This window comes from Caretta caretta, chromosome 8 (genome assembly GCF_965140235.1).
Source record: "Caretta caretta isolate rCarCar2 chromosome 8, rCarCar1.hap1, whole genome shotgun sequence".
In the NCBI taxonomy this organism is placed as follows: Eukaryota; Metazoa; Chordata; order Testudines; family Cheloniidae; genus Caretta; species Caretta caretta.
The window spans coordinates 7,706,993-7,731,105 of record NC_134213.1 but is presented as its reverse complement, the minus strand read 5'-3'; the positions used below and the strand labels follow the sequence as shown (position 1 = coordinate 7,731,105).

The 24,113-nt window shown below is 43.6% G+C and overlaps 1 protein-coding gene across 2 annotated transcripts in view; it reads right to left on the bottom strand.

Annotated features, from left to right (window-relative positions):
* The window catches only part of TBC1D9B (TBC1 domain family member 9B), a 38,119-nt gene extending 23,642 nt beyond the window's left edge, over positions 1-14,477 (bottom strand). Inside the window, exons 1-5 of one of the 2 annotated variants that reach the window (XM_048862561.2) lie at positions 14,264-14,477; positions 9,430-9,540; positions 4,152-4,270; positions 1,589-1,817; positions 675-933 (exon numbers count right to left, since the gene is read on the bottom strand). In XM_048862561.2, coding sequence (XP_048718518.2) covers positions 675-933; positions 1,589-1,817; positions 4,152-4,270; positions 9,430-9,540; positions 14,264-14,381 — 836 coding nt within the window. In that variant the 5' untranslated portion in view covers positions 14,382-14,477. The remainder of the gene's footprint in view (positions 1-674; positions 934-1,588; positions 1,818-4,151; positions 4,271-9,429; positions 9,541-14,263) is intronic. The other variant, XM_048862562.2, reaches the window with a different exon arrangement.
* Positions 14,478-24,113: the final 9,636 nt, after the last annotated feature.

The following is a 24,113-nucleotide window of genomic DNA, read 5'->3' as shown; positions in this document are numbered from 1 at the left end:
AAAAGATAAAACAAGGTTTCTCTTGGATGCATCTCATAAACATAAAATATACCTTACTCTCATAAATACTTTGAGAGAAATCATCACAAGGTTGAAACAGATGGATTTAAACAACTGTACAACCTTCCATCCCAAAACAGTGGTAATATTAAAATTTGTACAATACTTTGAAGATGTAAAATGCTATAAGCGTACTATGATTTTTTTAAAAGATCCTCACCTTTTTAAAAAAGGAGATCAGAGCAGAGGATTGGGGGGAAATATAGGGATCCTGAAAGCATGCTTCTAAATAGTTGCATGCCTTGCCCTTCCCCAAATGCATTACTGTACCAAAGCAGAAGGCATTGTAGATGAAGTCATCTCCAATAGAAGCAAATTCTGCTTACATGATTATTTTCAGATAGGGATCATTGAAAGTCCAGTCTATGCCTTCATGCACAGGGGGAAAACTGAACTTGTCTAAAATATAGATGAATTGTACTCAGGACAAAAATGAGCATAGCTACAAGGGGGGAATGTCAGAGATTATGTAGCACCTAAAGTAATCAAGCCTTGATTCAGATTTGGGCCTCAGGTGCTAATCCATATATTACTAAATAATGTACGCCCATTCTTTGACTCTCCTGCTCCTCCCTTCCCCTCTTCCCATTTCCACTGCTGGAAGATACACACACCTTTTGAGTGCAGAGATGTTCTTTAGAGGCTTGCTGGGCTTGGGAAGGGACTTGTCCTCCAGGAAGCCCTCGTTGTCCAATAGCTGCCGCATGGCGATATTGGCCAGCTGTTCCATCAGCTTGAAGGTCTCATTGATGTTGAGGAACATGGAGAAGTAAAGCTCGCTATCCCTGGTACTCACTTTAATGCACTCAGGGAACAGCAGTGTGGCATTTTTTTCCAGCTGTGTCACGTCCACCCACTGGACGATCAGGGTCACTAGGGAAGCACCCAAAGTAAACCCACCAATTACAATGTGATGCAAAACACACATAGCCAGTAGGAGAGAAGTCAAAGCAGCAAGCAAGACTTACTATTTCTTTTCCCACACTTGGGCAATTTTTTTCTTCCCAAGTGCTTCACCATAAAGAAAGCACTGTCTGACAATAACTGGTCTATGAAACAATACTGGATCCTACCTGAATGTTGCCGAATTAGTGCATACTCCTAATTATATCTCCTCAGGTTTTCATATCTCATCCATAGCAGATAACTACGGGCAACAGAGTAACTCCTGAGGCAAATGCCATCAAGATCTCAAAACTCCAATAAAGAACCGCAAACAGCACTAGGTTAATGCGAACTAGGAACCTTTTAGTTTGCGTACACAGTGTCAACATGTGGGAGTTACAGGGAAGTGCAGACATTGCCACAGGCTTCTTGATCACTTTAGGTGCTTTTGAGAATTCTACCCATAAAGTCATGAGAAAGCTAGATGACAAGTGTAAGTGGGACCTGAAGGCTGTGTGCTGGGGCTAAAAGAAGATTCCCATGGGGAAAAAAAATTAAAAACAGCCAAAAAAGCCCACACCAATGATCAACTATATCAAGGGGGAAGTGGCAGACAAGAGCACATAGCAAGCTGATAACTTACCTTCTTTGCCCAGCAGGAAGGAGTAGAAACAGAGGTGATTGACAGTAAGATATAGCCAGCCCTGCCTTGGAACACGCCCTTTCCAGTAGCTGCAAGAATAGTAATTGACTAGCTTCTCCACCTCAGGCATTCCAAACTGTTTTCGCATCTTGAGTTCAGCCTCCTTAAATTTACCTGGATCCTCTTCACCCAGGGGCTGCTGATTCTTGTTCTCTTCAGCAATAATGCCCTGAAGGGAGAGGACAGGATGATGGAAAGTGGAAAAATCAGTGCTGCCTTCACTTACAGTTTTAAAGTAGCACAATCTCAGAGACAGAGAGAAAGAACATGGCAAGGGAATCAGCACCAGATCCAGGTTAAAGGCAAAACGAAGACATTTAATAAGAACAACAAATCAGAACCTGTGCCTGAACACACACTGAAAGCTAGTGTCCATAAATAACATCTCAGTGACCTTCTCATGACTGGCCTAGTAACTCAGAGTTAGCACTCTATACTGCCATGCAGGAGACCTGAGGTGAATTCCTGGTACTGCTGAAGAGTAAGCATGCTCCCTAGAGGGCTTGGAGTTCCATAGACAGCACCAATGGGCGTTAAAGAGAGCTCTGTCCTATCCTGTTTAACCAGAAGGAAAAGACTGACAGTAACCCAAGCAAGAGTTGTGGGAAACAGGCAAGGAACCTGACAAAGATACAAAGGAGTCTCAAGAAAAACAATTTTTCACAGTCACAACTAACAATGATGTCTTGATGTTTTGTTTTCTAGATTACAGTAACAAGTCACTCCTACTTTATGGAGATTTTTATCTCCCCTTTCAATACCATTTAAAAAAACTACCATTGACTTACAGTGACACTATGGGTCTGATTTTCAGAGACAACAAGCAACTACAACTTACATAACTTCAATGGGAGTTACATGTTCTCAGGACCTCAGAAAAATAGACCCTATCAGACTTGATAGGTTAAAATATAAAGAGCTCTCCTTGATAATGGTCCACAACTTGCACTTCCTACCCTGAAAATCAAGTATTCCCCCCCACTTTAAAAAATTCAAATTCAACAGCTAAGACGCTGAAAAAGAAGCTGCCTCTGTGTTACCAATATCCAGGAGCATACACCAATTTGTGACTCAGAAATGTGTGCCATTTTCTTATTTCTATTGGAAGGATTTTTTTGGAACATTCACATATCTATTTTAAGGATAGGATGACTCTAAAAATAGATCAGTTCCTTAGCTTATCAGTGCATACAGTGTCCTTTTCAGCAAGTACAGCTGCCCTTCTCTGTTAGAGAGTCAGCAGCCTTGATGGCAGAGCCACTGCCTGGGTAATGGTACTGTTTCCAAGCTGCCCATGTTAGTTATTTCTTGCTCCTATCACCTCCATCTCTCTAGAGGATGGATCATCACATCAGCTCCTAGCATATAAACAGCTTGATTTTCAATTTTTAGAAATGTGGATACAACTGTATCTATGGCTGGACCTACAACTATGCCTCCCTCTACCAAACCAAAATACAGATAACATATTCCTCCCTAGACTTCAGGCAAAGGCCAAAATAAGGAAGGGGAGCTTTGCACTGCTTCCAAAGCTTAACTTTGGGCACTACCAGGAAAGCAAATTCCAGAGTTAAAGGCCCTTCACCAAAAAAGCCAGCAACCCATGGTCATTTGGATCTAGGGACTGACAGTGAAGGCACAACCACCAAGTTCAACTGTTGCTATAAAACACAAGGGAAGAGGAAATCTCAGAAAATGAGGACCCAGATCATCTAGGGAATTAATAATCTATATCAACATGCTGAGACAAAAGCACTGTTTCTGACATTCTTAGGCTGTCTTTACTACTATAATATTCCTAGTGAGAAACTGTCAAAGTCAGGCATTCAGAGACCTCGTCCATCCACCTCCTTCATGGTCTTTACTAATTGGGCAAAAGCTGACTCTACCCTCATCACACCAGGAGGGCAAGATTACTTACTCAGTCTCCCAAAAAATCAAAGGCCCCATCCAGTTACAGTTCAAACTGACTCTTTCTTAGTTAACCCCTCAACCAGCAAAGATACTAGTGTGTGTTTGAAACACAGCACAGTGGGAATTAGGATACAATCACTTTACACCAGAGACAGATACTAGATAGTCCTAGTAGGGAAAGTGCATTGTTTACAGGCTAGAATTATCTGGTGACAAACATGGGGGAGGTCAGAGCAGTGCAAGGTGGTCCTCTTGTTTCTCTCTGCCAAAGATACAGCTCACTGGGATAAAGTCCGAAAGGCAGCAGGTTTTATTGAGTTATTGCACTAGGAGAATTCTCAAAGGCAGGCTACTCTTTGAGATCTGCCCTTTTCACATGATTTCTACTGCAGTATGTATTAATCCTGAGCTACTGCAGTAATAACATAGTACTGATAAAACAGTATAAGTTATATGAAGATCTGAAGCATACATATGTCCAGAGAAGGGTGAAGTTGGAAATATCTATAGGGAATTTTTTTCCACTCCAAAAGGTAAAAAATCTCAACACCACCTCCCCATGACCTGCAGGGAAACATGTGCCCCTTACATGTATCTTGCCCTTTATGAAAGTGGTGATGTCGTCCTCATTATCAAAGATGGAGAGGGTCTGCAGCAAGTTATTTTCTAGCCATTCCCAATGCTTTGTGATCTCCTTACGAGATGAGCCTAATGGGGGAACAAACAGGAAATAGTCAGAACACCATTCTTCTTGCAAGTTCACAGTAGGAAACAAATAAAAGCATCACTGCAGAAAACAGTGTGCAGGGCACCTGTAACCAGTCAACTACACCCATGCTAGGGAGTCATTTAAAAAAATGATATATTGAAAGTCAAACTGTTGTCACCATTGCCAGGTCCTCCTAGAAGCGATGAGCAGCACTTTCTCTTGACAGCCACGCACACTATAGGTCAGCCTGTCTGCAAGTGTACAAGTCCCATTTTTCTCCAAATCACACAGCTTGGAAAAGTTTTCTTAATTCTTAATTAGTATTTTACACTCTGTAGAATATTAGGAAAACGTTATACAAACTAATTTCAGAAAAATAGGACTTGCTGGATCCCTGCAGTTTGACGCTATTCTCCAATGCTGTGTGTGACTGCTAGGAGAGAGCAGATGGACCTGAAATAAACAAACAAGGCAAATGTGAAACATTCACATTTGAAATGCTGCTGTGCTATTTATTTGGGACGTTTGGCACAATTTATTTATTTCAAAAGAAGCTTGTTTGTCAATCACTTTAATGCTACATCAGCAAGTTTCAAGTCTTAAAATCCCCTTTCATGCTGGAGCAAATTAGGAGGAGGGGACATTTCTACAGAAAGGGTAGCTGGCCAGTGGTTTTGTTCCTTTAGCTATTTATTTCAGAAATTTACATTTTAGTAAGAGATTTCTCCCTTTCCACCCAGGCTCAACTTTGCATTCAAGTCAGAACCATCGAGTAATGGAAATGGTTATGTCAGATATTCATTGTTATAACTTCAGAGCAGTATGAAAGCAGAGACGATAGACGGAAGCCTTCACAGAAAAACTAAGAACTTTGGTAGTTAGCAGATAAAGTAAGAAATATAATGAAATGCAACTGAAAGATGAATCAATTTATGTTTAAATCTAAAATGTTTGTAAACTTCCTCCTCAATTAAATTCCAGTAAGTTCTAAAATCCTACTTCAATTATGTACAGGACTCACTCCCAATGGAAAACAGAATAGAAATGGGATTCCTAAAAATGTGTAGGTGAACATTTCAATTGCTTTAATGACACAGCATCCATCCTACCAAGAAATTTCTATGCAGGCAAAGAAGCCACTGTGTAGAACTGATCAATGAAATTGTTTTTAATTGTTCACTTTATTCATATAACTTCATAAGCAAAGTTTTATAAACGAAACTACATTCATTCATAAAACCAGTTACCCCAATAACTGGCTAATTGAGTTTCACTTTCAATCCACTTGCTGCTTAAATCGCTGAAACTTACACTGTTTCAACATTGTAACTTCTGCTCACTGTTTGTCATTCATTATACTTATCTATATTGTAACTTCTGTTCACTGTTTGCCATTTCTTAAACTTGTCCATATTGTAACTCAAATTCCATTTTAACTTGTCCCAAACGCCATTTTAAAATGGTCACTTCATTTTGTAAAAGCTTGCTGTAACCTTCATTTTTGCAAAACCCTGCTGTAATCTTATTAGTTTAGTTTAGATGTGTGAATGAGGTATGTATGGATAATGGAATCAACCTCCAGCCCCAGCCTGTCCTGATGAAATAAAGTGTAAACACCCAACGGCTGAAGATGCAGACAACAGCCCTGACAAAGTAAAGAGGAGTCCACCCTCAAAAGAAAAGAACAAAAGTACAATTGAAGAAACATCAAAGCCAGGTCCTAGGCTGAAAGTCAGGTCTGCAATTGACGGGTGATCAATCTCACCGGACCCAGAGGCAGCGTGACACAGCAAGACCTATAGACTCTGGATTCAAACTAAAGCCTACAAAAAGGATGGGTGAGATGGAAGACTTTGGAGGGTAACATTCTGCTGCCAACATGGAAGGGCATCAGTGCATGCCCAACAGAGACCCAGCTCTTCCTTGTGCCCGGCTTTCCTGCTTTTCCAGTTAGCCGCCACAAGCTACGAACCCAAGCCACGAACTCAAGCTACATTCAGGACTGGTAACTATACAGCAGCTGCAGAACCTTTGTGTGTGTGTATGAACGAACCTGTGAATGAATGTGAAACTGAATGAATGTTATAGCTATAACTGACTGCCTACTATGATTCTTTTTGTATTCACAATAAATGTGACATTTTGTCTCATCCCCTTTAATAAGATCCTGCTGGTTTTTATTTTATTGGTATAACACCTGCACCAGGGTTGATGAAAGAAAGGGGGCGAAGGGGCGTCAAGGGAAGATACAAAGCTCCCTGAAGCTCTTACTCTACACAAGGTTTATTTCTTACCTTGTTAAGAGGCAACCTCAGCAACAAATGAGTCACAGCTGAAAGATCTATAGTTGGACACCTAACAATGAAACTACCCCAGCTTGTCTGTGGTTACATAAAGCAAAACAAACTCAAGATCTGAAACCAGAAACTAGAATCAGCAAGAAATACTGCTCAGGGGACCATGAATTTTGTCTTCACTAGGTCAATGGAGTATAGAGAAATATACACAAAGCCAGGAGGAAAGAAGAAGTTTACCGGCAGCCTAACTTTAACCATTGATACATGTTTTGAAACTACAAGTATCACACAATCTTAAATGACTTATTCCAAAGGCACCTGAGTATCTGCTTGGTGCCTTGGACTTGGAGGAAGCATAGTGTTTGTAACATGGGAATGAATCTGGAATTCTGTTTTTTTTTCCAGGAGCTCGAGTTCTTGCTGTGTGACTTTAAAGGAACTTGACCCTTAATTATCGTTTGAGATCTTTCTATGAAAGACACTAGAGTCATGCAGAGTATTATTGTTCCATACGTAGCACTATGTTACAAGAATGTTAGGACTTTACAGTTAATCACTCAATAATCAAGGACAAAAGTTGAGGTTGCATATACAACTATAACTCTGTCCACTCATATTTATACCATATCACGTTATTTCAATCTCAACTAGAGCACCTTATATATACTATTTTTACAACCTTAAATATACATATGTAATAACATCCTGTAATTTTCTTCATTCTTTTTTCTTACATCAATATAAAAACCCTGTAAATAAAGATGTCTTCTCTCTAAAGTGTATATTTTAATCATTTTATCAGCAACCAAATACTTGCTATATATTTCATTTTAGCCCACAAAACTGCATTCCTTAGAGGTAATTCAAGGATTAAAGTAGTTAACTCAGAAGCTAATTGTGACCCTGATAAACCAACTCAGGCCAGAGCCGTAGGCCAATTCACTTGTGTGTGAATATCAAAGGAGTTAAATGGATTAGTATATATTTAGGCAGAATAGAACAGGGCAGAATAACTGAATGAGAAGACTGAGAACCCCAGAATTATTCTGGGTAGCCCTGGAAAAAACTTTTGGGAAACTGGCAGTCTATCACATCACTACCACCATTTGGAGTTACAAACAATGGTTTACCTACTTTAAGCTCTCAATAACTCTAATTCCTTTTCTAGAGAATAAACCTTTAGTTAGTTTACTAAAGAACTGGCTGCCAGTGTTGTCTTTGGTGTAAGATCTAGAGTACCAACGGATCTGGGGGTAAGTGATTTTGGGACTGGGGAGAAACCTGATGTGGTGTGATTTTTGGTTTTAATAACCTTTTATCACAAAGTTCAGTTTGTCTGCATGGCAAGATAGGCTGGAGAGGCTAAGGGGACTGACTGTGACTCCATGGTAAGACTGCTACAATGATCCAGGAGTTCACATTTTTTTACTAGCTTGGTGAAATCTCATTATAGAACATATCACCAGTTTGGGGTGTCTGCCCTTGTTTTCTGACAGCCTTCCCTGAGATGGTCACTCTCAGTGGTGAGGCACGCCAGACAGCGTGATACTAATGTTGTTGCCCATGCACTTTACATTCTTCCTTAGATGCAGGGCTCCATGCATAATGAGATTCTGAGGCTAGTTGCACAATTTACTATTGTCACATTGCTATACAAATCCCAATTTGCATCATGTACATCCATAAAAATGCTGCTTCCTTCTGCTCTGAGTTTCTCACCCACCATTTTGCTTTCCTGCTTTCTTCCTGTATCTTCTTCCCCACAAATGGGAGTTGATGGGTTTCTGCGGAGGAACGCAGCAGTTCTAAGCTTCTCCACTCCTGTAGGCTTTAAGCAGCTCTACAGGAGAGACTGCGTGGCCATCTGGAGGAAGGAGGGGAACAGGGGCAGAAACTGATATTTGTGGGATCAGAGGGAGATTATTTTTAGGCTCACATTTTACTTCCCTACAGCAAAGATTTCCCATCATACACTGGTCAATCTGACCCATAAGGTTGAATTGAATACAATTTTCTCCTCATCAGTGGGTAGGACTTAAAGCCTCTCAATAACCAAACTTCTCTATCAGATATAACTTAGTAGACAATGTTTGTACTTCACGGTCCAAGAGACACAGATAAGGCTTTCATCTCGGCGCCAAAAGACCAAACACATCAAGACACTTGATCATAGCCTTTAAAAGGGCATATTATCCAACTCATACCTGGCCTTGTGCAGTAAGGAATGGTAAGATTCCAGTACAGCAGTGGTGCTTTACAAGTACAAGGGATGCAGATGATATGTGGGGCTGGAGTTCTCATTACGTTTTGTTAAAGGAAAAATCACGCACTAATTATAATTAGGCGGGAAAGGACTAAGCCACGACAATATAGTAAAGAGATAATCATGGGTATTGATCAGCGCCCTGAATAACCTTCATTTCCCCATTTTTGTACACGTTCCCATTTTGTGCTTTGCTACCAAGGAGCACATCATAGCACAGCAGTTGCCCTGCCACAGGAGTCCTTAGTAAACCCAGTTAAATTCTCCAAATTATTGCCCCTGCATGCAGACATACATGCACACCTCAGAGGAGGGAGAATCCACACAACCCCTGAAGAAATTAAAGCTCTCGCTGAGAATTCACAGGACCTCAGATTTTGGAGCTCAGCCAGTTTTAGCAACCCATATTGCTTGGAAGTTTGACTTAAGAGCTGTCAAGGTTCTTAATGAATTGGTTCACATCACAAAAAAGTTGTGGACACATTAAAAATCCATAACTCCTGTGACAGTTGTAACATTCAGCCTTAGTATAACTCACTGTCTGAATGGTGCAACGATAGGTATGCAGCCACCTGCCAGTAATCACAGTAGTACCTACCACATGCCACTGCCCAATAGATTTGCAAGTCCTGAGTCTGGTGCAGGATCCGGTAAGGGGCAACTCTAGCACTGGAATCCAAAACCACATCGAGGGTTCCCACAAGCAGACCTAGGAAACAAAAGATGTGAAGATAAAGAAAGTGAGTCACTGATAAGAGAATTGGGATAAGGAGAAATGTAGTCTCAATGGTGGAAGCAATATGCATGACCCCTTGGCATTCCTAGGGGACAGGTGAGCAATGGTGTTTCAGTCTTGGAAGAGGGTGTGGTGAGCATCCAGTCATAGGAGCAAACAAATTATCTGTACTGAATAGCTACAGCTCACTGTTAATAACTTCATAGTTAAGACTGCATTCAGATGTCCATTATAAGCCTCAAGGTAACACTCTCCCTTTAAACTTTCTTTGGAAGGAGATGTTCCTATGAAAGTGTTTGTAATTAACACACAGAAAAGAATTCTTCTGGAGATATTCAAGTCTAAGATAAGTAATTTTCAAATGGCAAGCACTCAAACCATAAGCCCTCTTTGAAAAATATAAATAAAGTTTTTAGGGGTGGAGACCAGTTCCCAACACGGAGAATACTTTTGGGTAGTTCCAGAGAGTTTTCATTGAACTAAAACTAAAACATTATTAAAATAACCGAAAGTTATACATCCTATAGATTTCATATTCTTATAAAATGAGGAGAGATTTTAAGGATGATAAAATCCAAAAGTAATACAGCAGAGGATTTTTGTAGGCCACAGCTTTCAGTGCCACCTTTGCAAGCAGCAGCTAAGATGATAAACTCAACCATAGTAGGACCAAATAGAGAGAAATACCTGAGCAAATACTAGCAAAAGCCAATGCTCACAGGTCTTGGTGACATTTCTAGAAGGCATATTTGATTTAATCACTTCTTAAATTAGCAATTTAGATGGGAGTGGGGTCAGATTGCACAAGCAGAGAAGTCTTTGGTATGAACAGTATGAAACTGTACTAAAATAAGGAAAGTACTTTTGGAACTAAATATTGATAACACTGGGGATAGCAGCCAGAAAAAGGGCCGGGGGGGGACCTGTTTGGTTTTGTGGTTTGGTTGTTTGTTAAACTGATGCTAAATCTGAATGTTAAAAGGTGATCCTCTTTCTATCAGAAGATGTTACAGAATTCCCTTCCAGGTTACAGAGGGATCAGGAGCCTAACAACTTCCCTCACTCCTATCACAAGAAAGAATGAATCCTCAGGCTGCAAGGCAAAAGAAAACTTATTTTTTGTGACTTACAGACTCCCACTCACAGGATGCGGAAGGACTTTGCCACAATTCAAAAAAGCACATAAGTACATGCTTAGTTCATCCCTATTTAGGACACTTAAGCACATGTTTAAAGTTAAGCTCTTGCTTCAGCGTTGACCTGAACATGGATGTTTTCCTGAATTGCTGACTTCATGCTGATCAAAAGAGATTTTATAGAGTTTTCACTTCCTCCTAACTTCAGAGTGAAATTTCAAGCCAAAACATTTATCTTGATGATTTTTACATCCCAGAAATCATTTTTTTGAAAATGATTGAAGAGGATGAAGTGAAACTCTCTGAAAACTTTGATACTGATTCAAAAGATTAGATAATGGTTAAAATTTATCTCCTGCAATGCTACTGAATAGCACTAAACTGGTTTATCACTTACTCTATTACATATAACCAGTACAAGAGGCTTCAGCATTTGTATATTTATACTGTTCATTTTTGATAGCTGCCAGTCTCCCAAGCAATATATACTACATGAGTACTGAAATAAATGTAACAACCCCCGCACCCCCCCCCCCAAAAAAAACCCAACTAGAGACAAGAATCATTTAAACACAAATTCTAAATTAGCTGCCTGCAAGCTCTATATTTGAAAACACAGGTAATGGAAATTGTTCTGGGTAATTTTTTAATCTGCTGATAACTAGATACAAATTAGTTGTCTCCTCCTACTGCTAAGAGGATATGCTTGTTATACTATTATTAAAATTATTTTAAAGAAACAATCATATTTGGAAAAAATTCTAACAGCCATTGTATTTTTTCTGTAAAGCTTAACTTAAAAACTTAATATAATTGTTGGTACCAGGTCTACTTATTTTAGGGTTTGCTGCAGTGTCCATCACCATAGAATCTATACATCTCATAGATATATTATATCCGCATGGCAATGTCACTAATTAACTTGAAAGAATTTTCTGCTCTTCTTTCTGCTTGAGAGATAATATTTTAGTGTTCAACTTTAACTATGGTAATTTGCACCTAGAGCTGGGGGAAATTTTTCATCCAACACTTTTTTTTTTTTTTTTTTTTTTGGCCAAAAACCACAGCTTCAGATTGACTACACACTTTGTGAATTTGTATCAAATTCACCAAATTGTTTTGGTCAGAGGAATGGGGCAGGGAGGGGAGAAATTAGAAAAAAATTAAAATGCTTTGTTTTAACATTTTTAAAATGAAACATTTCAAAACAACTTTTAAATAAAATTTAAGTAAAATTTGAAACAAAACAGGTTAAAAACTGAACTGTTTCAACTTTTAAGAGCGCAAGTACTTAATTGACTCAGTCATAACCCTATGTTCTTCTACTCCCCCAAAACATTCAGATGCGCTGAACAAGGACAGTGCCTATCTGTAGCTTCTAGAGGTCTAGGGCTTCAAAGACAGCCACTATCCTTTTTAGATGTTAAAAAAAGTTTGCACTGGAACCAAATTGGCTTGTAGGTTCAGTCACTTAATTGTTCGAGTTTAAATGTTAAAACTTTCAGGAAACCCACAGCACTAGAGATACATCTATTCTTATAGCTTCTCTTGAAAACAGGAAATTCCAACATAAAAAAATATAATTAAGGCTATTCAAATAACTGATATACACTATATAAACAGAATAAAAACCCCTCGCCTTTAAACACTGTGGAAAAATGCACAACTACAGCAATTTATGTAAATATTACATCATCTTATATTGAATACATTTGATGAACTAGTGTTGACATGTAAAAACTGACTATACATTTCACAAACTAGCTTAAATGTGACCTATACATTTTGCATTATTTACATAACTAATTCTGCATTTCACATAATGAAAGTTGTATGTATTCTATTGAGGGATGTTTTAAAAGTGATTGCACACATTGGTTTTTGATCATAGTTAAACCCTTTATGATCACTTCCGTCACTACACTTTATACCCAAATCTGGCACACACAAATAAAATGAATAATTCTCACTGACCAGTAAACAACGTCAATTTTGCGACTGTAACAAAATATTCATAACAATAAAGTCTAAACCAACTGCATATATCACAAAACACTCTCTCATAGTGCACAATAAAACTATAATATCTTTCTTGTACTCATATAAAGGCTGCCAATCATACAAATCCACAGAAAGGAAGATACTCTAGCAAGTCAAGACTACATGAATATCATACAAACAACCATCTTTTCCCATGCAGAAAAAAATAATTCCATCTACTTCTATTATTGTTATTTATATTGTGATAGCTTCTAGAAGCCCCAGTCATGACCCAGGATCCGATTGAATAGGGCCCCGTACAAACAGAACAAAAGGATGGTCCCTGCCCCAAAGAGCGTCTAATCTAAGTATAAGAGGCAATGCGTGGATACAGACAGAGCAGCACAAAGAAACAATGAGACAATATTGGTGAGCATGACAGGCAGTGGTCACAGCAAACCAGTGGCCTAACCTTTGTCATGATTTTTGTAGGTGTTATGGCAAAGGAGAGTTTTAAGGTGGAAGGAGGGCAATGAAATGGCTTTGCAGATCTTTACAAGGAACTTCTCCCAAGCATTATTGCCATCACAACATATAGCAGTGACACATGGCAACTTACCAAGAAAGATATGCAAAAGCTGGATGCATTTCATCACAAATGTCTGAGAAGAATATTGGGAATAACATAGAGAGAGAGGAAGACGAATTGAAGAAGTCAGAAAAATTACTGGACAAAGTACCCTCTCACAAATAATCGACAAAAGAAGACATCAGTGGCTGGGACATGTGCTGAGAATGGAAAAAGAACGCTTACCAAAGATCGCCCTTGAATGGAAGCCAGAAAATGCAAGAAGAACGAGAGGAAGACGGCAAATAACATGGAAATGAACAGTTCTGAACAACATCAAGCATCTCAACATGAAATGGGAGGATTTGGAGAGAAGGGCAGCTGACAGGCAAGGACGGCAAATGTGGGTAGCCCACCCTGCAGCAAAGCAGGGGATGGCCTAAGGTCAGGGCTCCCAAGAGTGAGGCGGGGCAGCCAAAGAGAACAGGTAAAGGCGCCGGTTTAGAAATTTAACAAGCCTACGATCCACGCACCTTGGCCTACCTGCCCTACCTAACTGGGGCTGGGGAACAGCCCCTAAACGCACACTGGGGATCACTGCAGAGCTCAGCTCATGTCGCTATTTGCCCGTCAGTCTTGTCGCTCACCAAACACACACACCTTGCAAGCGAGGGGGGTCTACACGTGAGGGGAGCCAGACCTGGGACCCTTATGGCCACGAATAAGGCAGAGGGACCCCGCCCCATGGGGACCCTGCCAGGCGGCCCTCACGACCCTCGCCCTGCCTAGGATCCTTACGGGCAGGAAAGGGGCGGAGAAGGGATCCCTCCCCCCCGGCGCCCTGCCCCAGGCCTGGCGCCCCTCACCCCGCCTGGGGGCGTCCCGGGCTCCCCTGTCAGGCCAGCCCCCGGCCCGGCTCCCGCACCCCTGCGGCCGCCTGCCCCGCCCTCTCGGCCGCAAGCAACCGTAGGACCACCCCGGCCTCGGCCCCGGGTCCCGCCCGGCCCCTCACCCGTCAGGCCGCCCCCCTTGCCGTGGCCCCGCCGCCGCTGCAGCAGGAAGAAGGGGTTGGCCCGCTCGGTGACCCAGAGCGCGTTGGCCAGCAGCACCTCCTCGGGGCCCAGCCACATGGCGCCGGCTCCGCTCCGCGCTGGGCCAGGCCGCCGGCTTCGGGCAGGGGGAGCGGGCCGGGCAGCGCACGGGCGCGTCACGGGGGCCGCGCGCGGCCCGCGGCTGGAGCTGAGGAGACGGGCCGAGGCGACTCAGCTCAGCCCGCGCAACCGAGGGGGCGGCGCCCTCTGGCGGCCCGGCCGGCTCACGCCAGCGGCACGTCTCCGCTGGCGGACGGGAAGGGAGTTGGCCGCTCAGGGCCGCCTCCGTCCCCGGGGAACAACTCCCCTGCCCCGTGCGTCAGAGACCCTCCCCCACCCCCACCCCCGGGGAACGGACCCCCCCGCGCGTCAGAGACCCCCACCTCGCCGCAGAGACCCTCCCCCACCCCCGGGGAACGGACCCCCCCCGCGCGTCAGAGACCCTCCCCCACCCCCGGGGAACGGACCCCCCCCGCGCGTCAGAGACCCCCACCTCGCCGCAGAGACCCTCCCCCACCCCCGGGGAACGGACCCCCCCCGCGCGTCAGAGACCCCCACCTCGCCGCAGAGACCCTCCCCCACCCCCGGGGAACGGACCCCCCCGCGCGTCAGAGACCCCCACCTCGCCGCAGAGACCCTCCCCCACCCCCGGGGAACGGACCCCCCCCGCGCGTCAGAGACCCCCACCTCGCCGCAGAGACCCTCCCCCACCCCCGGGGAACGGACCCCCCCGCGCGTCAGAGACCCCCACCTCGCCGCAGAGACCCTCCCCCACCCCCGGGGAACGGACCCCCCCCGCGCGTCAGAGACCCTCCCCCACCCCCGGGGAACGGACCCCCCCGCGCGTCAGAGACCCCCACCTCGCCGCAGAGACCCTCCCCCACCCCCGGGGAACGGACCCCCCCCCCGCGCGTCAGAGACCCTCCCCCACCCCCGGGGAACGGACCCCCCCGCGCGTCAGAGACCCTCCCCCACCCCCGGGGAACGGACCCCCCCCCATGTGGCAGAGACCCCCCCGCATAGACCCACCCCCAGGGAAAGGACCCCCCCCCGTGCATCAGAGACCCCTACCCCGTGAAACGGACCCCCATGCTGCAGAGACCCCCCCCCGTGCATCAGACACCCCGCCCGTGGAACAGACGCCCGTGCCACAGAGACCCTCCTGCAGGGAACAGCCCCTCTGCCCTGTGACACAGACACCATCCTCCCACCACCTGGGTGGAATGCCCCCCCCCAATGCCAAGACAGCAATCACCCCCAGGGGAATAGCCCCCAAAATGCCACACAGAGATTACCCCCTCCTGCCTCCATCCCTTTACAAAGGACTAGCCCTTCCCCCAGTACCACAACAGAGGTTGCCCATGGTGGGCCAGCTCCACCCCACCCCAGAGAATAGGGAGTCCCCGCCCCAGCCTCCAGCTCCTAAACCCCCTGCTTCCTCCCCTGCTTAATGTTGCCAGCCCTAAGCACTCAAATATTAGGATTTAGGCCCACCCCCCAAATCATGAATGTTGTTCATAAAATAATCAGGGTCTTTTATATTTGCCTTCTGGTGTCTGAACCTGTAGGGTGCACTCAGGACACGTTTTCAGGCTTTTCTCCCTCACCCTGAGGTTTAAAAACTTACTTTCTGTGAAACAAAAGCTGAGATTCCCATTGCAGTCACAACTCCTGGAGCTGGGGCTTCAAGCAAAACACCAAATATTGTGAGACTCGCGACAAAATCATGAGAGTTGGCACCACTGGAATAGGACACACCCTCCTTCCCAGTGCCTCCTCCACTCCCCTTGTCAGAGAGCAGGCTGTTAGGATCCTGGAGATGAGCGGGCAGAGTCCGCCCACTACTAAAGGACCTCCACCAGGCTAAGGGGAGGATCCACAGGGTCCAGGATCTCAAATAAGTACGGGTGACAACTAAAGATACAACAGGGATGGGAGCAAGGTCACAGGGCTAAATGAAGGGAAACGGACGGGGACACCGAGCTGTAGTGGTATTTCACCAGAGGCCTCCCACTTATTCTACACCTCTCGTGTCTCTTCACAGTGCCAGACTAGTTTCCCTCCTCCTGGGGAAACTGGAGTATGATGTGCACTAAATATAACCCTGCTCCCAGGGAGTGACCCTCTGGGAATGGGGGTAATGCTCTCTACCACAGACAAGGAGCATCCCTTTTGTGCCACCTGCAGCCTCTGGGCAACAAGAAGCAGCTCCCATGTCCCAGCCCTCTTTGGTAAAGGAACCCCTGAGAACGTAGCTTGGAAGGGAACTCTCTGCATTCCACCTACCCCTGCAAAGGGATTAGGGAGGGCTCCTCCTCATGCTGCCTTCACCCATATAAGCCACAGAAAGTGCACTTCCTCCCCAAACCAAACAAAAATCTCACCTTCCTGTGGGGGCAGGTTGTGGTGTTCCAGCATTTGCCAGATGATGGAGAGTATGCATCTTCCCCCATGCCATCCATTCCCAGGCCCTTAGGAACACGAAACAGTATTTGCCCCAACATCTCCTGTGCCACTGAGGAAACAGCTCTCCCCTGCCCCCTCTCTGCCAAGGCCACCTACATTTCCTGGGGAATACTGGTCAGCAGCTAGGGATCAATACCCATGATACCTGCTGGCATATGAGAAACAGCTCCTGCTACAGTACAGCTGTGCTGGGTGAGGCCTCTATTTGGATACTCACTTAAGAACCATGTAGTCCATGTCTGTGGATAGTAAGTTAACCAGTTATACAGCAGTTGCAGGTCATTTATTTGTGTGTAAGCAAGACATGAGACATAATTCTTCCACTCTATTCTGCATTGATTAGGCTTCAACTGGAGTACTGTGTCCAGTTCTGGGCCCCACATTTCAGGAAGGATGTGGAGAAATTGGAGAGAGTCCAGAGAAGTGCAACAAAAATAATTAAAGGTCTAGAAAACATGACCTATGAGGGAAGAGTGAAAAAACTGGGTTTGTTTAGTCTGGAAAAGAGAAGACTGAGAGGGGACATGATAAGACTTTAAGTACGTAAAAGTTTGTTAAAAGGCCAACGGAGAAAAATTGTTTTTCTTAACCTCTGAGGACATGACAAGAAGCAATGAGCTTAAATTGCAGCAAGGAAGGTTTAGACTGGACATTAGGAAAAACTTCTCAACTGTCAGGGCGATTAAGCACTGGAATAAATTGCCTTAGGGAGGTTGTGGAATCTCCATCATTGGAGATTTTTATGAGCAGGTTAGACAAACACCTGTCAAGGATCGTCTAGATAATACTTAGTCCTGCCACCAGTGCAGGGGACTGGACTAGATGACATCTCAAGGTCCCTTCCAGTCCTATGATTCTATTTTGGACTTCTGTTCTCAGGCTAATGGCTCACAAGGATAGTCTGAGGACGATGCATAGACAGGAGGCTTTGAGAGGCACAAAGATAGGGATAACTCCTTACGTGCATTTGAAGGAAGGGGTCAAAGAGGAGATAGCCAAGCAGGTTGTGTGGGCTGGGAGGGAGCAGCCCCAAACTGGTTTAAGATGATTTAACTAAGTGCCTGGAAGGAAGCCCAGGATTGATACAGCACAGTTATCATGGACTAGTGGGCCTTCCTGAGGAACAACTTGGTGGGGCAGTGCAGAGACCAAAAGGCTGACATTTTCTGTTGAGGGAGAAACAAGAAGGAAGGAGGGAAGGTTTTTCATCACTCAGTGTCCCTGGTTTCTGGCCTCCTTCCCCTCACATCTACCATCTAGAGCAAGGATTGTCTCCTACTCTATCTCCCTCATACAGTAGCTGGAAGAACAAGGATAGGACCAATAAGCCCTTCAGCCCAGAGGAACAGGAATCATTGCCCTAGTTTGTCTCTCCAGCCATCATGTCTCCCCTGGAGGAATCAGGATCAGCCTCTTTGCTCCACTGACCCCCAAAGCTCAAAGAAGGAGCAACAGCAGCTTCATAGCTAGAGTGAGGATATTTTGGCAAGCTAATTCTGAAAGCATAGGTGCCCATGCCCCTCCGTCTTGTTCCTTTCATTTATGGAGTCAGCATACACAATGCGGTTGCAGCAAGTTACTTTACAAAAGGCAATTGCTGAACTCATGCCGATTTCCTCTTTTGCACTTGAATGTCCTTTCCAGCAGAACTATAATTTGCCAGTGTAATGCACTTCTATAGTAGAATTTCAGGCAGCCCCCTTGGGGTCCACTGAAGCTGACGTTAACTACCACTGGTATAAATGCTCTTTCCCATTGTCCGCACTGCTACTTAATGGCAGGGAACATCAAAAGCAGCTTTATAAATGGCAGAGGCCTTCTTATCAAACTCCCACTCCCAGCATTTATTCTGGTCCCTTCTCTTGTTTTCATAGAGCAGCTTCAGTCCCTAGTAAACAGGAGCATGTTCAGTTTTTTCTTGGCTGTGTGGAATGGGCTCAGCACCACTGCAAAACCTGGACGCTAGGGCAGCCAGCTTTCCCACTGCAACATGCACCCCAGGCACTCAGTGTTCGCATTGCGTGGGCCTCTCTTAGCATTTAGTATACGGATCTAGATTATTTTCTGAAGGCTTGATCTGCCCCATTGAGCATTTAGGAAGATATTTTATACTTCCATCTGAAAAGTGTACATACCACCTCCACTCCAGTACCTCCCTTCAAATTTGAAACACCAGCCTTTTTAAAACTGTTACACACCTGGTCAGGCCTGTGGAGCTTTCATCCTAACTCCAAAAATTTTCATGTGTTAAGGCATTTCTGGCAACAACATTGCGAAGGACAATGTCTGTTTCAAAGCAGGAAACCTGATTAGTACGATATACTGATATTTCCCCTCTGTTATCTGCAGAGAACTTTCATGCTCAGTTGAGTTTCCCTTCATATTTTTGTAACCGTTACTTGAGAGAATTTCTTCAGATTCCAAAAGTGGCATGAAGGAAAAACATTGGCAATCACTTTCTCACATTCTCCCTAGCAAAACTCACAGGAAGAAGGCAGTGGCATACCTTCTTTAGGCAGTGGCATGTCTTCAAGGCAGGGATCATTTATTTTCTGTGTTCATATAGCTACCCATGATAAAAATATTTATTAGTATTAGAAACAAGCTAGCCTAAACCTAGACCCTAATATTGCACTGGAACAGAATGAAGAGGATTCTGGATGTTGTTATGTGCATGAATACATTAAGTAATCTATTTTGCCTCAATTCCTGTATTTTTGGGTGAAAGGTGCCAAATCAATGGTGGTGGAAATGAAAATCCTCTCTTTATTCACAACACCGGTACTGCATGCACAGCATCAGTGCAGGCTTCTCTCCCCCCCTGCCCCACCAAACTGCTTCAGCCCTGACCTAGAAGAATAAGCTCTTGGGTTAATACTGATGCAGTTCCACCAGCACAAGCAACAGTGGGATGGGTAGTCTTAACTTGCAGCCAGTATTTAACCACCACATCCTCTAACCCTGCTTATTGATAACACTTCTAACCACCTGCTTTGGCACCTTGGCCACACTAGTGCTCTCTGCTGCTGTTACAAACAGAGTGAACCTGTGATAACAATGGAGGGAAATTTCTGGCCAAAAAAGCAGATGAAGTCTTGGTGTGAATGGAGGGTTCATTCTCTCTAGCCCTTTAGTCCTTAGCCTCTACCAAAAATGTCAGCAATTTGTGACAAATGAAATGGCTTTGTGAAGTGGCTAGGGATTAGCAGCCTGTTTCACAGACCACCCCATAGAGATTTTTGTATTGGAGTAGGATTTACAGAAGCCACGAAAGGCTTAAAATAAAATACAAGCTAACAGGCGGTTCAGGAGAGCCTTTGTAAAGGAAACATTCTGTTGACATTTAAACAAAAACAAGATTTAAGGTCCCAAACACCTAGCAGAACATGTGTAGATTTTGCAAGTTGGGGCCACTCAGTGCTTCATAGGAGAAGCGTAGTGCCTTGCCCCATTGCCCATAGAGATTGAGATTTCCCTGGCCCTTAAAGCAGGTGATTTTGGTTAGGCCATGTTTTACAGCTATTCAACTGTTCTGATACTAAAGATTATATATTTAGGTATATGGATATATTAAATATATTTTAAAAACCCACTTTGCCTGTAAGTCTTAGGAAAATGTAGACTATAAGGGCCTGATCCAAAGCCCATGCAAGTCAATGGGAATCTTTCCATTGTCTTGTATTGGCTTTGGATCAGAACTTCCAACAATGTGGTCAAACACGAGAATGTAAAGGTTTGATTTACTTTTAAAGTTGCTCAAAGTAACCTCCTTCCCCCACAAAAGGAAAAAGGACCTCCATTTATAATGAATGTTTGCTTTTCTTGGAACATTGCATTGTAATCCACTTTTCATGCTGGACAGCCAATGGTAATGGTTAATGACAGCTGTATTCACTTGCAGAATATATATAAGCAGATTTACAGAAGCCCTAACTGATCTAGAACCAACAGTCTCAATTTCATACTCTGCCATTTAGCTACAGAGAACAATCAGGAAGATGCTTTTTAAAATGACACAGTCCAAACCGCTATGTAGTGGAGACTGCAAGTTTTAGGATCTATGGCACCTGAGAGTGCAGGAAGCACCACCAGCAAGAATTATGTTCCTTTTAAAAATGGGGAAATACACAAATGACTGCTGATTCAACTGTACTGTTAAACCCCCAACATGCAACTGAGAGGTTTTGGAGATGAAAGCAAGAACTAATTCCCCTTCCCTCCTTACTACAGGTACCCCTTGATCCGTATCTCAATCACTGGTAGTAATCCCCCACCTCAAACCCCCACCAAGTAAAGAATGGAGAAATAAATGGGGTGTATACAGCAGGATTTATTAGAATGACTCGGCAGTTAACACAAATTCGGCATGAAGCCAGGGCCCCAAACTGTAAGTGGATTAACAAGATAAACAGGTAAAACTGTACATAACCATGTTCACAGAGACACAAGGGAACAGAGACACCAACAGGACCAGGATCATGACTGGACCAGGAACAGGAGAAGACACTGATTAGGAACACCACGGACTGGATTATGAGGATCAGGAACAACCAGGAACAGGATCAGGACCACACCTGGGAACAGATAAGTCGATTGTCTTCTTAATGGTATGGCAGTCACTGGGCTGCCACTGGGGTGGACAGTGAGCTTCACAGGGCACACAGGGATTTTACACTCCCCTGTTACTAGGCAGACTATCCCTAAGCCACACGACACAATTGTCCTGCTCTAACTGAAAAAGGGCACCAATTGGGAGGGGGGACGACGACGACAAACAACAACAATGCAAACAAAATGGCAAAAACCAAAACAAACCCTACAATACCAGATGTGCCAGGGTTTTTAACTTGGTTCACAGGGACCAAGTAAAATTTACTAGAAAAAATGTGAAACCGTCAGTTGCTTGACAGTGACATTTTATTACCTTCACAGCACCTATCGCCTTGGCAGCCAAGTGCTGTGATACAGACTATTAAAATCATACAAACAACACAGTGCTGCCCGCAACGGGAAGAGAAACTTTCCTCGCACCCTGGATCAGCTCATTTCAATCACAGAGCAATTTTGTGCAGGGGCTCTACGTGGTCTTATAATGACTAGACAAGAGGTGAACTGTGATTACTGGTACTGATTGGCTTAAAATTGCATGCTCTGTGCTAAAACATCCCATATTTGTTACTTTCAGCTTTCCCCCTTGCTGCCTGCTTATTTGCCTCATCAACCTGTAATGTCTAGTCTTTTAGATTGTAAATTCTTTGGGGATAGGGACTACCATTTCTATATATTTGTACATCACTTAGACCAGTGGAGCTCAAGACTTATAGCACAATCACAATATAACAAAACAATAATTTCCTAAATAGAGGATAAAACCAGTTCTGCCAGTGGATCTTCAACAAAGATATGCCGGACTGTCCCATAAACTTCTGCTGGGACTCCTGTCCAAGGGTAAAGATCTCATCCTCCCAACATGCATATGTATGCACTGTTCTGAAAGACACTAAGTTGACACCATTTGTATTTTAAATAACTTTTTAATGAAATGTATTACATTAGCAAATCCTAAATTATAGGTATACACTATTAACATATTGGCGTATACCACATAGCTACAATACGGTATTATATTTGCATCAAAATACGTAGACCAAAAGGTTTTGCTGCTGTTGAGCTACAATTTCACAAGGGCTTGAAGGATCTGATTGTTAAGAGGCTAACATACCACCTCATCGTGCCAAGGTTCTAAACAAGGCCATAGTCCATTTCACTTTGCAAAACCTATGGTAGTTTGCTTGCAGTTTTAGAATATATATCCATAGTGGTATAGACCACGCTGTGGCAAACAAATTGAAATGCATAGAACCCGCCTTTTTATTTCACACATACACAAATCAATAGATTTTTTTCTTATTACTTTCAGTCCCAAGATCCAGAAGAGTTTTCCTCTCTGTTATTACAATGAAATAATTCTCACTCATCTGGTTCTGTGCATAGTTAGCCATGGCCTATAACAGGTGATCCTGATAGAGACAGTGACACAAAGAAGTTTTTATTATTAATTATTTTTTATTATTTTACTTCTAACTGCTGCAGGTCTGACTAGACAATCAGATTAGAAATCATTTCACTTTACTTGTGTACACAGCTAACATGACGGGTCTCATCACCATTGTGACTTACGTATAAATGCATAAGGTGGGATGTTTCTGTTTTGGTTGTGACATTTCTCTTTTGGCATCCAAGCATGGGCTTTCCACACATTCCTTCCGGTATGCATACATGCAAGGATCTGGATCATTTGTCAGGGAAGGGTTGGGAGAGCACTTCTTCCACTGGCCATTATCATCTAGCCAGTCACTTCTGAGGCAGATACTATCATAGTACTCTAAGAATCTGCACATATCAAGCCTCGCTTTTCCAGAACTGCAGGGAGGCTGTTCCCCATATGTACTGTGCTAAGCTTTACTGGCCTTGGAAGCAAGCAAGCCAAGGTCATTTCCAAACCCCACTTTCCAGTGCTAGAGTATGAAGCAGTTGCCAAGACACCCAGCTGGCTAAGCGGAGGCTATATTCCCTAACACAGTGCAACTTTATTAATTCACATGCTGGTAATTTGCAAACTTGATAGTCTGCAATGACTTTGGATCAATGCACCATTTACTTTCTGACACATCCTGGCATTGTCACCGGTTCATCCTCAGGATACAGAAGAGGATTATTTTTAGCAGTCAATTAATTAATTACATTCAGCATCATTCAACTGTTGACCAAGTTCAGTAATTAGCAAATGCGCTTTCAGTCTTTAGTGAGGTTCTACTGTGTCCAATGTTCTGAATATTCCAAAAGAGCTAGTCTAGAACAACCAGAGCCAAGCAACAAAAGTGACAGAACATGCAGAAAGCAGCAAAGAAAGGCAAACTTTACGTCAGAGTAAATATATAAAACAGATCACAAGTCATAGCTAAAATTGATCACAGGTCCTCAGTGGCCAAAGCGTAAAGTAGGCTGAGGACAGATGGAAAAAGATAAGCAAATAGGTTGTGACCTGCTCCGCCAAGCGCAAATGACAAATAAATCTATGCATGTAAACAGCATCTTCCATGCAAAGAGTTCAATGCACTTAACAGATATTACTGAAATAAGCCTCACACCATCCTGTGAGGTAGCTATCACCCCCATTTCACAGATAGGGAAACTGAGATAGAGAGTCTGATTTGCCCCCAAAGTCTGAGGGAGAGAGTCAGGAATCTCTGCTTACACAACTCTTGGCTTCTAGGCTGATGCCATAATCATATCACTATCTTC